Source organism: Dasypus novemcinctus, chromosome 17 (assembly GCF_030445035.2).
Source record: "Dasypus novemcinctus isolate mDasNov1 chromosome 17, mDasNov1.1.hap2, whole genome shotgun sequence".
NCBI classification, from domain to species: Eukaryota; Metazoa; Chordata; class Mammalia; order Cingulata; family Dasypodidae; genus Dasypus; species Dasypus novemcinctus.
Window position 1 is genome coordinate 33,850,609 of NC_080689.1, and position 16,796 is coordinate 33,867,404.

The 16,796-nt window shown below is 36.9% G+C and overlaps 1 protein-coding gene across 4 annotated transcripts in view; it reads right to left on the reverse strand.

Moving 5' to 3' along the window:
- SRBD1 (S1 RNA binding domain 1) overlaps positions 1 to 16,796 on the reverse strand; it is a 261,168-nt gene that overhangs the window by 181,427 nt on the left and 62,945 nt on the right. For all 4 annotated transcript variants that reach the window (XM_004447327.3, XM_023588117.3, XM_004447328.4 and 1 more), the window contains exons 12-14: positions 13,384 to 13,541; positions 9,675 to 9,765; positions 8,890 to 8,997 (exon numbers count right to left, since the gene is read on the reverse strand). In XM_004447327.3, the coding sequence (XP_004447384.1) occupies positions 8,890 to 8,997; positions 9,675 to 9,765; positions 13,384 to 13,541 (357 nt within the window). The remainder of the gene's footprint in view (positions 1 to 8,889; positions 8,998 to 9,674; positions 9,766 to 13,383; positions 13,542 to 16,796) is intronic.

A 16,796-nucleotide genomic window follows, 5' to 3' on the forward strand; every position in this document is an offset into this window, starting at 1 on the left:
CACATGGAGAGCTGACACAACAGGATGACGCAACAAAAAGAAACACAGATTCCCGGTGCCACTGATAAGGATAGATGCAGTCCCAGAAGAACACACAGTGAATGGACACAGAGAGCAGACAACTGGAGGGGGCGGGGGAAGGGGAGAGAAATAAATTAAAAAAAAAAAAATCTTAAAAAAAAACAAAAACCTGATAAAACCATCATAAGAAAATTATAGACCAATTTCCCTTATAAATATGGATGCAAAAAATCCTTAACAAAATATAAGAAATATAAGAAAACCATACCCGACAGTCTTAAGAATATACACATTGGAAAATGGACGGACTCAACTGATAGAGCGTTCACCTACCATATGGAGGGCCCAGGGTTCGATCCCTAGGGTCTCCTGACCCATGTGGTAAGCTGGCCCATGCACGGTGCTGCCACGGACAAGGAGAGCCGTACCACACAGGGATGCCCCCGTGTAGGGGCGTCCCATGCACCAGGATTACGCCCCGTGAAAAAAGTGCAGCCCACCCAGGAGTGGCGCTGTACACAGAGAGCTGACGCAGCAAGATGACACAACAAAAAAGAGATGCAGTTTCCCAGTGTCACTGGATAGTGCAAGCGGATACAGAAGAACACAGTGAATGGACACAGAGAACAGACAATGGGGGGGAAAGGGGAGAGAAATAAATAAAATTAATCTTTAAAAATCAATTAAAAAATATATATATATACACACTGACCAAGTGGGATTTATTCCAGGAATGCAAGGGTGGTTCAACATACAAAAAAAACCCCGATATAATAAACCACATAAAATGAAGGGCAGAAAAAAAAAACAAACACATAATTAATCTCAATAGATAAAGCATTTGTCAAAATCCAGGGCAAAAATTATGTGATACCACTTAGAAGAGAAGACTAGAAATAGCAAATTCACAGAGATAGAATGCAGATTAAGAGATTATTGTGGGGAGGGATATTTTGTTCACAACAATAAAATTTTTTAAAAAATAAATGCAAGCACAAGCAAATGAGAGAGAGAGAATTAAAAAGGAAAAAGTTTTACTGAAGATAAGTTCAGATTTCCCTTTGAAGGCAGGCAAGGATATATAAGCCAAATGGGCATGCAGAAGGAAATGTGCAAAAGAGATTGTCTTACAGATCTGGGATAGAAAGGTGACCCAGCAAAAGAGGGGCCAGGCTGAAACTCAGGTCAGAGGAGAAGATGGTGGTAACTGGCCAAGCAGAGAAGACGTCTTCCGTTACAGGTACGGCAGTTCAAAGTTCCCAGTGAGGTAAATCTCAGAAAACAAAAAATTGTCAAAAACACCCACGAAACAAAGACTCAGCAAATAATTGTATATGGGCCATCCATAGGGCCCTATCCCCAAACTGCAACTATCTCAACAACATGAGACTATGCTCCCTCTTTCTAATCTCAACTTTTAGGATTAAATTTGGAGGGATTAGAAAATTCTGCTAGTGAGTTGGGGAGAAAAAGAACAAAGAGGGAAAGAAAGAGGACGTTAACCATGCATCCTGCAAATCCCTTTAGTGAAGCAGTGTTCCCCAGAATGAAACAGAGGTGACATGGAATTTAATTTACATCAAGTTTGGATGTTTGATTACAGCACTGGAGAAGATATTTGACTTGCTAAAATTAGATTGTTCTAATGACTAAAAGGCACTGAAAAAGCTGAGAAATGCTCATGAGTTCAGCAAGGGATGAAAAGATCTAATGCAAATATGAGTTGAATGTGAAGTGGGGGTAGTAAATAAAAAGTTCTTTCTTCTTGTGCCTTATTGAATATTACTCATTCAATTAAACATTTATGTGTGATAAAATACTTGTTGAATGAAAGAATGCATAAGTAAAATAACTAGAAGAAAATACATTAAAAATATTAATATGTTTCTCTGAGTGTTGATTACAAATGATACTTATTTTCCTCTTTGTATTTTTCTGGATTTGTCAAAATCTCTCTTGTGAGCATTCTCCAAAAAGAAACTGAATGTTAAATTGCCAAAGAACAAAGGCTATGTCATGCATACATTTTGATAAACATCACAGCCTGAAGTAATAAATGAAAGAAAATTAATTCTTACAAGCATAAATTGGGATGATCAAAAATGATCTTTTTCTGGGACCAGATACGGCTTAAGCAGTTGGGTTCCTGCCTCCCACACAGAAGGTCTCAGGTTCAGTTCCTGATGCCTCCTAAGAAGATGAGCAGATGCTGCAACAAAACAAGCAGATGCCAAAATAAACAGACACAGCAACCAACAGCCAGAGCAGACACAGCAACTAACAGCCAATGCAGCCACTGGAAGTAGATGTGGCTCATGTGGCTAGATGCTTGCCTCCTACATGGGAGGTCCTGAGTTCAGTTCCCAGTCCCTCCTAGAAAAGATGAGCAAACACAGTGAGCAGACAGATAAGGGAGCCATCCCAGGGATGGGGGGGGCGATTAAAATAAAATAAAATAAAAAATCTTTTTTTTTTTAAGTTAACTTTTAAAAAATGATAATTTTCTAATTTTTCCTTATGGTCTTTGTATTTGGTGTCTGAAAGCAGATCTTAAAGTAGAAAATCAAGTAGTGAGCTTTGTTTCCCTATACTATAAAAGATTACTTATGGATCAATTCTTAACTGAAAACTAAAAATTCTAGGCATAATACACATTCTTAAATGCATCAGGGAGTTAGCAAAAAAAAAAACACTCAAGCTAAAATAGCAAGTAAATGTTGCAACCTTGATTTCTGAAGCTGAGTCGTACCTGAGGGCATTTGCTGAGCCAGGTGAATTTAATTTTATATCTTCATGTCCTCACAGAGCTTTACAGAACTAGAGGAATAAAAAAACAAAACCCATGGTCTACCTAAGACAGGGATCCAAAAGGGTTAAACCCTCAGTATAATGGTAAACCAAAAATAAATTCACTATAACCTACCCCCAGGACATCACAATGAAAAAGGAGTATTTCTGGCAGAATTGGGAAATCTCTGATGAGAATATAGAATCATAACCCATCTTTCTAGTTTTCAGCCTAAATTCAAAATACCTGGTGGTCAAGAGAAAACTCAAGTCAAAAACTTAATTTAAGCAATCCCAAACCCAAAGTGTTTCCAGGAGCCTGGCAAAAACAAAAACAAATCCTCTTTGAAGCAAGTCAGCATCAACCCAGGCTTCAGTAACAACCCACAAATAAAGTTCCACAAAAATAACAAATTTCCAATAAAAATTACCTGATCAGAAAAAGAAAAAAATTACCACAAAGCAGAACCAGGAGTAAAAACAGGTCACAGAAACAGACTTGCAAGGACTTTAGATATGAAAATTATCACACAGACTGTAAAATAACAACATGGTTAAGGAAATAAAATATAGGCTTGAAAATATATACAGGGAAAAAAAAATACCTGAAGAATAATTAAGCAGATAAGAAATAAAAGTTCAAAAAAGAAAACTATGATAACTGAAATTAAAAATGGATAGCTGTCTGGGAAGTGGATGTGACTCAAGCAGTTGGGCAACTGCTTACCACATGGGAGGTCCTGGGTTTGGTTCCCGGTGTCTCCTAAAAAGAAGACAAACATACAACAAACAAAGAGAGCAGAGAGCAAACACAAAACAACATGGGGGAGGCGGCGCGGGGAGAAATAAATAAATTTTTCAAAACAAGGATGCTTGTCAAGTCCCCACAAATTGGTAGATTCAACTCGATACCAATTAAAACCCTCAACAGGATCATCTGTATATTCTAAACTTATATAGAAATGCAAAGGACCTAGAACAACCTAAATAAATTGGAAAAAGAACAAAATTCAAGGACTTACACCACTAATTTCATGATTTATTATAAAGCTACAGAAATCAACAGAGAATGGTAATAGGGTAAAGATTGACCATACCAAGCACTGATAAAAATATGGGAAACAAACTCTGATGCACTGCTAGTAGGAATGTAAATAGTACAACTCTCTTTGGAATACAATTTAGCAGTTTCTTAAAAAGAAAACACATACCTACCATACAACAAACCATGTTCAGGCAGCTTTATTGTAATAGCCAAACACTAGAAACAACACAAATTTCCATCTACAAGTGAATTATTAAAATAAAAGCAATATATCCATATAATGAAACACTACTCAGACAAAAAGAGCTACTGACACATGCAACAATATGAATGAATCTCAAAATAACTATGCTGAATCAAAGAAACTAGGCAAAAAATGTATATATCCCACATGATTCCATTTATATACAATTCCTAAGTGACAGAATGCAGACCAGAGGTTGCCTGTGGAAGGAAAGGGACAGGGAGGGAAGGGTGGATTACAAAGCACAAGCAAATTTTGGAGGCTAATGGATTTATTCATTATTTTGATTATGGTTAAAGTTTCATGGGAGTGTACATGTCAAAGTTCATGAAATTGTTTAAGAATTTCTAGAAGTGAAAAATATAATAACTGAAATAAAATTCAATGGATGAACTTAACAGCTCAAGGAAAATCCAGTGGACTGGGAAGAAAAGTCTTGAAGAAATCAACCATAAAGCAGCCCAGGAAGACAAGAGATGGTAAATGAAAAGAGAAAGGTTAAAAGACATGGAGGATAGAGTGAGAAAGCTGAATATACATAATTAGATTTACAGAGGGAGAAGAGAGAATGAGATACAGACAATATTTGATGAGTAATGGCTGAGATTTTGAAGAACGAAAAGACATCATCCTGCAGGTACAAGAATTCCAATAAACATCAAACAGAAAACTAAAGCAGCTTAAAATGCTACATAATGACAAAAGGAATAATAAATAGTCTGATACTTAGTTTTCTTACCAACATATCAATATTCTTCAGATTAAACTGCCAATGGTAAATCTAAAATCAGAAATGTGGAAGCAGATGTGGCTCAACTGACAGAGCATCCATCTACCATATGGAGAACCGAGGGTTCGATCCCCAGGGCTTCCTGACCCATGTGGTAAGCTGACTCACGCGGAGTGCTGCCGCACACAAGGAGAGCCGAGCCATGCAGGAGTGCCCCTGCATAGGAGTGTCCCACACACAAGGAGTGCACCCTGTAAGGAGAGACGCCCCACATGAAAAAAGCACAGCCCGCCCAGGAGTGGCGCCGCACACATGGAGAGCTGACGCAACAAGATTGGCAAAAAAAAAAAGACGCATTTTCCCAGTTCTGCCAGATAATGCAAGTGGACGCAAGACACACAGCAAATGGACACAGAGAACAGACAATAGGAGGAAAGGGGAGAGAAATAAAATAAAATAAATCTTTAAGGAAAAAAAAAAAAACAGAAATGCTCTCTCTCCTAAGCTCATTACAAATATATTAAATAAACCTGCAAAAAATATTGAAATTGACAGTAACTCTGGACTACGAGTTCTAGAAATAAAGATACATCAAAGACTGGAAATAATCCAGTTCTCAAACAACAATAGATGACTCAGTTATGAAACAACCAAACAAGAGATTTAAGGAAAAGAAGGAAAGGAGTGAATGAGGAAAGGATGGAGGGAGCAAAAGAATAGGAAAAGAGAAAGGGAGGGAAAAGGGAGAGGTGGGGAAGGAAAGGAAGAAATCAAGTGGCTCTGCTGTTAAAAAACACCAGGGAAGCAGATGTGGCTCAATCAATTGGTCTACCATATGGCCCTGGGTTCGCTTCTCAGGGCCCACACCTGTGGAGAGCTGACAGTCTGTGCCCGCGGAGAGCTGACTGCCTGTGCCTGCAGAGAGCTGATGCAGCAAGATGATGCAACAAAGGGAGACAAGCAGACACAGAAGAACTCACAGCGAATGGACACAGAGAGCAGAGAGCAAGCAAGTGACAAGGGGGAGATAAATAAAAAAGAAATCTTTAAAAAAAAACACCACCATACGTATTAGTCATGTAAAATACCAGAAATTGGTTAGTTTTTATAAAGGGTATTTATTGGTGGTAGGAGCTTACAGATACCAGGCCATAAAACACAAGTTACTTCCTTCACCAAAGTCTATTTTCATGTTTTGGAGTAAGAAGGCTGCCGACATCTTTAAGGGTTCAGGCTTCCTGGTTTTCTCCCTTCCTGGGGCTTGCTTCTCTTTCCTCTGTGTGCTTACTTCCCAGGGCATCAGCTTAAGACTTCAGCATCATACTCCAACATCAAAACTCCAACATTAAGAACCCTAGACCCTGTCCTTTGCCATGCCTTTTATCTGTGAGTCCCCACCCACCAAGGGGCAGGGACTCAACACCCTAATGACGTGGCCCAATAAAAGCCCTAATCATAATTCAATCATGCCTAGGTACAGACCAGATTACAAACATAATCCAATAAATATTTTTGGGATTCATAACCATATCAAACTGCTACACCATATTTGGGTGAATAAAGGGCTTAAGAAAGAAAAGGGGTAAAAGCATCCATTCTTTTTTTTTTTTTTTCCAGGTTATTTAACAACCTTCAAGTCTCTGATAATGTTATCTAAACTGATTGCGGTTCTTTAGCTAATTTTTGGTTTCTTAGACTATGAAGCTTCAAAGCAACCATAAAAGTAACTGAGAGGATAATGGCTTCACAAGGAAACTCAGAGAAATAAGAACTTGAAAGAGGCTTGGACATAAGAAAGGCTTGTATTTTCTATTACAAAAAATTACATATTTTTTAATGTTCTAAATTCAAGCATAACATAAAACTCAAAAACCATGAAGAAAAAGACTGATAATTCTGAGAAAACAAAAACTTTAAATTCTTTATCAAATAAAGCATAAAATACAAACATAAAATGGAGAAAACTATTTGAGCCATTTGCAAATATTAAAATATAAAGATCAATCATTAGTATATAAAGGCATTTTTTTAAGTCATCATGAATGGGATGAAATCCCCCAATAGGGGGAAAAAATGGGCAAAGGGCACGAATAAGCCACTCACCAAAAAAGTAACACAAATGGCCAATAAACATATTAAAATAGCTTTAGTAAAGAAATGTGTTTAATGTGAAAGGAGTATATGTAAATAAAAGTATGGTCCCTGGTTTAAGAAGGTTTCAACGTAGGAGAAATTGGATACATAGCAAATAAAAACAAATGTCTCAAAAAAACAAAAAAACAAATGTCTCTTAAGGAGTTAAGCCACTTCAACATTTCATCAATTTTCACAATTGCTACAAGAAAATGTCTTTATTTAGAAAAGACAAATAAGAGAAAAAAAGCAAAAAATAGTGTGACAATTTAACATTAAGGGAAACAAATATTCAGACATTCAAAAAATAAAATGAGTACCTACAATGAGCCAGAGATTTGAAAATAGCAAATCATTCTAGTACATACTTTAAACAAATAACACCATGTAATATTGTATTCTTTTTGCAAACACTTCCAGCCTTAAAAAATGTGTGATAAATAAGCCAAAACATCGTTATGTTCTGCAAATCCCCTGTTATTTTTTTTCTTCTTTGGTAATTAGGATTTGAATTTTTGGATGACTTCCCCCATGGTTTTCCTAACTTACCTACATTTTTAACTTGGCACACGGAATAATACACTAAATACCTAGCCCCTCTCTTTGGCCTACCTAAACGGACCATAGCATTCTTCTTCCTGCGTTGGATTTTTCTTTCTGTTTTGTTTTTACAGTCTGTCAGCCATTCATCAGTTGGATATTCTTAGATATTAAATTTCTCAACAAGTGGTGGATGATGACTCCTGAGTGCTCTCCACTGGAAATCCATCATTATATTAATAACTAAGCTCTCCTATAATTAAATCCTTTGGGACTTGATATTTGCAGTAGCTTGAGAAACAAAAGGAATGTGGGAAACAATGCTGAATAAAAAGAAGAACTGCTACAGATTTAGAGGGCAAGACTGGAGAAATGGGGCCACACTAATTCAAAGCTATTCAGTAGTTATCTGTATACCTACATGAAATTAAAGCTTGTGACCAAGAGACAAATAAGAAAGGAACATCATAAATATTTTTAATTCAGAATACTTACTGTGGCTTTCAATTTCAAAGATCAGTGATTCATATGCATCAAAATTTGGGGAGAAGGCTATGGTATCCAGCCATAGCTACTAACCTCACACACCTTCTTACCTAACAGTCAAGAGTCAGCTAGAGCCCTCACACAATGAACAGTCTGGAAAATCTCATGAAACTAGGTAAGCACTAATGTGTTGCTTCTGTGAAGGTTTCAGGACATTGCCCTGCTATACATTCCTGCCTTAAATTTCTACAAGACATAGACATTTTACATTATCCTACAAAGCTCTTGTGTATAAGTGGTGGTTTGGGGTGTCCCCCCACGTAGGGGAGTCCCATGTACAAGGAGTGCAGCCCGTAAGGAGAACCACCCAGCAGGAAAGAAAGTTCAGCCTGCCCAGGAGTGGTGCTGCACACATGGAGAGCTGACGCAGCAAGATGACGCAACAAAAAGAGACAGATTCCCAGTGCTGCTGACAAGAATAGAAGCAGACACGGAAGAACAAACAGCAAATGGACACAGAGAGCAGACAACTGGGGGAGGAGTGGAAGGGGAGAGAAATTTAAAAATCTTTAAAAAAAACAAAGAAGTGGTTTGGAGGGGAGCCAATGTGGCTCAGTGGTTGAGCACTGGCTTCCCACATACAAGGTCCTGGGTTCAATCTTTGGCCCTGGAACTTCAAAATAGATAGATAGAATGAATAGATAGATAGATAGATAGATAGATAGATAGACAGACAGACAGACAGATAGAAAGATAGTTAGATAGATAGATTAGACAGATTAAAAAAAGAAGTGGTTTGGAGGACAAACAAGATGTATATCTTAAAAAGAGAATAATTCATCCCCAAATGAACTTTAGAAGTTCCTATGCTTCACCAGAAAAAGGTATTCTTAACATCCTTACCAGTAAACAACATCCAGTGGTGAAAAATAATTTTTCATTATTAGGTCAGCAAAGTAAGCTTCTGTTTCCCGACAAGCAGTTCCATTTCCGATCACAACTGTGCTGCAGCTTCAAGGGAGAAATAGGATAAGAAACTGGATAAGCTCCAGGTATGCTTTGAAATAAATCAGGAGAAAACATAGAAAATGCATAAATACTATTATAAGATGCTCTTATTCTTTAATATGTGCAAGCAACCTTTCCACTGTTTCACAAGGGAAACTTAGACTTAAACAGAATAAAAGACATTGCTCCAGGTAAAACCCCTGCATTTAATATAAAAGGCAGTGGAGAAATATTTTACTGTCATACAATCTCAAGACCAGTCAATTTTCTTCCCATCCAGAAGGAAACAAATTATACATAGGTAAGTAAACTCTGGCACATTCTAAGCCATAATAAAGGCATTATAATTGAATTACATGGCAAGTTGTCAAATAATTTCTGAAGATACAACTACCACATCCAGCCCTCAGATTCACTGGGGGGAAAAAAAGCCCAAAAAGAAGAAGCAAATGCTCACATTCGCTCATGTCACCACCTGTATTTAGTGAAGGTAGCAGAGGAAGGGAACAGCAATTCTTTGGAGTCTCCAAACATAGAGTTCCCAAGCAATTTATGCCAGCATTGTTTCACTTGTTTCATCAAGTAAGTTCCCTGAGTCCCTCCCTCCAAATTAAGTGTTTCAAAGTTATCTCTGATTGGCTGAGCCACAGAAGTTCTTAAAATATTACTTATTTTCATACTTGAAATTCAGCAAAAGCCTCTTTATTTTCTCTGCCTCTCGGAAGCCTTGTCCACAGTGCAAGTAGACCACATCAGTGTGAAGTATCTGACCTTAGGGAAAAAAAAAGAAAATAATAAACAATTCTTAAGAAATTACAAAACTTAATCACCAATCTTATTAGGCAAGTTGTAAAAGAAAATAGGACTGGGAAGGAGATTTGACCCAACGGATATGGCGTCTGCCTACCACATGGGAGGTCCAAGGTTCAAACCAAGGGCCTCCTGACCCATGTGATGAGCTGGCCCACACGCAGTGCTGATTTGCACGAGTGCCGTGCCATGCAGAAGTGTCCCCCATGTAGGGGAGCCCCAAGGCAAGAAATGCGCCCTGTAAGGAGAGCTACCCAGTGTGAAAAAAGTGCAGACTGCCCAAGAATGGCGATGCAGCTAGATGATGCAACAAAAACGAGACACAGATTCCGGATGCAGCTGACAAGAATCCAAGCGGACAGAGGAACACACAGCAAATGCACATAGAGAACAGAAAACTGGGGAGTGGGGGCGGGGTGGAGGGGAGAATAAATTTTAAAAAATAAAAACAAAACAGTCAAGAAACATAATAGTAATATTAGGTACACTTTCAGAAAAGAGAAAAAACATTTGATAAAATATACTTGCAATTTATAATAAAAATGAGGAGCATAGAAAGAGCACAATTAGGAGAACAAAGTTAAAAGCACAGGACTACCTCTACAACCAAGGTAACAAAGTATCCCCCACAAAACCCAAAAAATGAGCACCTAGGAACAGTGCCCAAGGCTACATGGTATCTGCATTTCTGGGGTCAGAAGTAGAGAAGCAGAGAACAGCAATGGAGTATTTGATGAACCTGAGAACAGAAAATTCCCAAAACTGTCTGGAAAGCACAACAGGTCAGTTGAAGAATAGCAGCTAAATAAAACTGAGAGATTTTCAGTGCAAAGACTGCCCAGTAAATTTGGAAGGGGCTGGAAAACTCTAAGCCCTATGAACTCTTGAAAATAACACGTAGAAGATCCTTTCCAATACAAAGCCTTACTCTGAAAAGAAACCATTGGGAATTATATTCTAACTGCACAAGTGTTAAGGACAGTAAGGATAAGGGAAAATGAAAGTTCAGATTAAAGTATGGAAAGCAAAAGAGAAGCAGATTTCAGGAAGCAGAAGATGGATCTATCTCTCTATCCACACGGGGATTTTTTTCTCACTAATTTGGAAATAGAAGGGGAAATTATAGATATACAGCTAGAAAAACTTTCCTGATCCAGCCCTCCTTCAAACAAGTTCAGCCTTCTGGGAGAAAGTATCACCTTGATTTGGATTTCTCCTAACCTCAAAACAATTGTCAATAAAATCCCATTGTGTAAGACAATTCATGTCTCATGATATTTGCATTAGTGGCCAGAAAAACTAAAACAGGTGGAGACATTCAACGCAGAACATTTTTTAAGTATCAAATGCAAATTCTGAAACTGAAAAACATAATAACTTAAATAAAAAACTCAATAGATGGATTTAATAGCAGATTAGATACAGCAACATAGAGGATTAGTTAACTTAAAGATGATCAATAGAAAATAAAGCAACAGAATAGAAAATAGAAGAGTCAATAAAGAAGTTTGATATATTTGTAGCTGGAGTTTAGAAAAAGATTTGAGAATCTTTACAAAATCCAAGCAAGATGCTTGCAAAAAATTTTTTTAATTAAAATTTTAAATAAATTAAATTAAATTAAAATTAAAAATAAAATAACACAGGTAGGTATGTACATCATTAAAAAAAAATGTTTGAAAACTACAAAGAGAAAATCTGGGCAGCAGCCCAAGGAAAAAAGATATATTGCTTATATTTAAAGTTTACTTCTAAACAGAAACTATGTTAGTCAGGGAAAAAAAAAAAAAAAGAAAAATGAAATCCCTTAATAGCTGAAATAAACTGTCAATTAAGAATCCTATACCCAGCAAAAATGTCTTTTAAAACTCAAGGTAAAACTATTACATAAAGAGGGCATAAAACTCAGCATGTAAATGCAATGCCTTCCCCCCAGCGTGGGACATGACACCCGGGGATGAGCCTCCCTGGCAACGAGGGACCACTATCAACTACCAACTGATGATGCAACTGGAAAATGACCTTATACGGAAGGTTCAATGCGGATCAGCAGAATATCCATGTCTACATAAAATACCATGACTTTAAAATGCTGTTTGACCTAAAGTAAGGGGGAAATGGAAAGGAGAAATGAGTTTATATGGCTACGAGTTTCTAAAAAAGAGTCTGGAGGCTGGCAGAAGGTTTGCCCTCATGCACAACTGAGCAGAGTCAGAGAGACAGATAAAGCAGATACAACCCCCAGATATTGGTTCCTTTGAGGGCTAAAGAGACCCATGGGAGTTATGGTCATGGCCGATGGGGTTAACTACCAGGGCAGATGGCCCCTCTTTGGAAATGGTGTTTATGTGTGATGAATCTGGACTCAGATGGGATCTCCCTTCATAAGACTTTCATGCTAATGTGCTGGAGGTGCAGTTAATGTTGGGGTTTAAGATATATTTAGGGGATTTGAATCTCTGGACTGACAATGTGATAGCCAGATCCTGAGCCTCAACAGACTCCAGCACCTACAATCTGATTTATTGGACTTACCACACTCAGCTAAGATGGAGGTGAAGAAGGACAACCACCACACCATGGAGCCTAGAGTGATTACAACTGAAAATGGGAGGATTGCATCCAGCATCCAGGTGGAATCTGAGCCTCCTCTTGACATAAAGGTGCAATGGACACAACCAATCCAGTGTCCACATAGAAGAGGTGGCATTGGATTGGGAAAAGTGGACATAATGGACAAAGGGTATGGGGAAAGGCAGGAAGAGATGAGAGGTGGAGGCGTCTTCGGGACATGGAGCTGCCCTGGATGGTGCTTCAGAGGTAATCACCGGACATTGTAAATCCTCACAGGGCCTACATGATGGAATAGAGGAGAGTATGGGCCATGATGTGAACCAATGTATATGAGGTGCAGAGGTGCCCAAAGATGTACTTACCAAATCCAATGGATGTGTCATGATGATGGGAACGAGTGTTGTTGGGGGGGGGGGGAGAGGGGGGGTGGGGGGGTGGGGTTGAATGGGACCTAACATATATATTTTTAATGTAATATTATTACAAAGTCAATAAAAAATAAAAAAATTAAAAAAAAAAAAAAAAAAAAAAAAAAAAAGAGGGCATAGAGTTCTTCAGGCAGAAAAAAAAATGCTCTTAAATGGGAACACAGAAATGAAGAACACGAGGAAAATTAAATATATAGATAAATAGGGAAAAAATATTTACTACCTGAGACAAAAAATGTCTTGTGATATTTAAAATACATACAGAATTGGCATGCATAATCTATAAATGCATCATAACAAACAGAAGTTGATAGTGAAATAAAGTTAAAGTGCTCTAAAGTCTGGGCCTAATTAATTGTTAATATCTCCATTGTGACATAAGAGCATAAACAATGGTGTTATCAACAAATAAGAGAAATATGAAGTTTGATTCTCTAGTTCCTATATTCCTGAGTATGAGAAAAACATTTCCTAGCCTTGAAAATTGACATTATTTCCAAACCCTCATAAAATACATAAAATGAATCTTATGAACAACTGAACAACTTTTATATGAAAAGCTGAAAGATATGCTTACTGGTAGGAGAAATTATAGCTAATTTGCAACCATGTTTATAACCAGGATCCACTCCCATCAAGGTGCGCCCTGGAACAGGGCTTGTTAAAAGGAGCTGACGAAGGTTCCGTCCAAACATCATAACTGATTCCTTCTCTGCATCTGATGTTAGTTTCGCTCTTTGGAAATACAAAAAAAGAAGAAAAAAAGAAATGGGGCAGGGGAAGGAAGGGAGTAGGCAGAGAGGGAGGAAGGAAGAAAAATTATTTAGATTCTTTTTTTTTTTCAAACTTTACTTCAAATTCAAAAAATACAATAACAGAAAAAGGCAGCTCAACAAGTTATGGAAGCATTATTCTTAAAAAGTTCTGTCCAGGCAGCACTTTAAGCTCAGCTAATTCCAACTAACACAACTGTTCCTCTAGTAAGATATACAGATGAGCATAAATTAGTCAGATGGCATAGTCAAGGTCTCCTTATTAATGAAAAAAAAAAAAAAAACGAAGAGAAAAAATGATTAATCAAAGTCATATCTCAAAAAATCAACCCCATATTCTTTTTTTTTACCTTTACAATTAATATAGTACCTTCTTTGTTTTCATTACAAAAACATTACAATGCTAAATATAGTCTAGAAATTACATTAATTATATTTTCCCCATGTATTGAAACATTAACACCTTGCAGAACATTCCTGTATTTACGTTATTAACCAAAATCCTCATCTGCCACCAAAATCATTTTTATACATTCCCTATATTATCTTCCAGCTGTCCTCCAACTAAAATTAACCACCCTAGACCACTCGTTTCAGCCACAAACACATCTATATCCAGTTTGTTATAATTTGTTACCATCAAGTTCATCCATCACCACAAATTTACACTTGACGTTATTAAACATTCTACATACATTTGGCATCATCTCCCCCTTCTCAAACCACATTCTGTCTCCCACCAACTTCAGAGTCCCAACTCCTTAAGTCTAGTCATTGTATTTAGTTCAGATCAGTGAAAGTATACAATATTCATCCTTTTGTGTCTGGCTTACTTCAGTCAATATAATATCCACAAGGTTCTTCTACATTGTCATGTGCTTCCCCAAATGATTTCTTCTTAAAGTGGAACAGTATTCCATCATAGGAATATATCACATCTTTTTTACCCATTCATTAGATGACAGACACACAGATTGCTTCCAACTTTTAGCAACTGTGAATAATGCCACTATGAACATGATGTGCAAATATCTGTTTGCATCCTTGCTTTTAACTGTTCTGAATATATTGCCAGTAGCAGAATTGTGGATCACCAACAGTGAAGGAGTGTTTTCTCCACATCCTCTCCAACACTTGTAGTTTTCTGTTTTTTTTAATAATGGCCATTCTGTATGGTATAAAGTGATATCTCATTGTAGTTGCTATCTATTTCCCTAATAGCTAGTGATGGTGAACATCTTTTCATGTGTCTTTTGGCCATTTGTATTTCCATCTCAGTAAACTGTCTATTCTTTTGCCCATTTTTAAAAATTGTGCTGTTTGTCATTTTGTCATTAAATTGTTTGATCCCTTTATATAACATGGAAATTAATACCTTGTCAGATATGTGGTTTCAAATGATTTTTTTACCATTGAGTTGTCTGTATTTTCATCTTCTTAACAAAATCATTTCAAATAAAAAAGTGTTTAATTTTAAGGCAGTCCCATTTATATATTTTTTCTTTTGTTGTTCATGCTTTGGGTGTAAGGTCCAAGAAACCACACCAGCCAAAAGATCTTGAAGATTCCCTACAATTTCTTCAGGTTTTCTGGTTCTAGTTTTTTATATTTAGATCCTTGCTTCATTTTGAAATAATTTTTGTATAATGGGTGATATATGGGTCCTCTTTCTTTTATATATGGATATCTAGTTTTCCAAGCACCATTTGTTGAATAGACTATTCTGATCCAGCTGAGTGGGTTTGACAGCCTTGTGAAAAATCACCTGACCATAGATGTGGTCAGGAGAATTCTATTTCCAAATTCTCAATTCAATACCATTGGTCAATCTATCTTCAAGCCAGTACCGTGTTGTTTTTACCACTGTAGCTAGATAATAAGTTTCAAAGTCTGGAATGAGAGTTCTCCAACTTTGTTCTTTTTAAAGATACTTTTGGCTTAACATTCCAGATAAATCTGATAATTGGATTTTCCAACTCTACAAAGTAGGATATTAGAATATTTATCAGGACTGGGTTAAATTTACAGATCAATTTGGGTAGACTTGACAGCATCTTAATAAAATTTAGTCTTCCAATTCATGAGTATGGGATATTCTTTCATTTATTTAGATGACCTTTGGCTTCATTTAGCAATGTTTTATACTTTTCTGAATACAGGTCCCTTATATCCTCGGTTAAGTTTATTTCTAAATATTTGATTCTTTTAGTCACTATTGTAAATAAATTTCTTCTGACTTCCTCCTCAGATTGCTCATTAGTAGCATATAGAAATGCTATTGATTTTTGTGTATTAATCTTGTATCCCACCACTTTGCTGAAATTGTCCATAAGTTCTAATCATTTTGTCATGGATTTTTTGGGATGTTCTAAGAATAGGATCATATCAGCAGGCAACAGCAATAGCTTACTTCTTCCTTTCCTATTTGGGTACCTTTTATTTCTTTTTCTTGCTTAATTGCTCTAGCTAGAACTTTCAGTACCATCTTGTGTAAAAGTGGAGGGAGTAGGCATCCTTAATTTCTCCCTGATCTCATTGGGAAAGCTTTTGGTCTTTCACCATTGAGTACAATGCTAGCTGTGGGTTTTTCATATATGCACTTTATCATATTGAGAAAATTTCCTTCTATTCCTATGTTTAGGAGTATTTTTATCAAGAAAGGATGTTGTATTTGGTAAAATCTCTTCTCTGCATCTATTGAAATGATAATGTAATTTTTCTCCTTCGGTTTGTTATTGTGGTGTATTATACTGATAGGTTTTCTTATGTCAAACCACCCTTGCATACCTGGTTTAAAGCCCACTTGACATGAGGTCCACTTTTTTAAAAATGTTTTTGAATTTGGTTAGCAAGTATTTTGTTGAAGATTTTTGCAAAATCCTTCCGTAATTTTCTTTTTTCATAATATCTTTCTTGACTTTGGTATTAGGGTGATGTTAGCTTCATAGAAGGGGTTTGGTAGCATTCCTTCTGTTGAAGATTTTGGAAGATATTGAGCAAGACTCAATCATTCTTTAAATGATTGGTGGAATCCCCTCGTGAAGCCATCTGGTCCTGGACTTTTCATTTTGGGGAGATTTTTGATGATTGTTTCCATTTGTTTGTGGTTGGTTTGTTGAGGTCTTCTGTTTCTTCTAGGGTCAGTGTAGTTTGTTCATGTGTTTCCAGAAATTTGTCTGTTTCATCAGTGTTGTCTAGTTTGTTGGTATACAGCTCT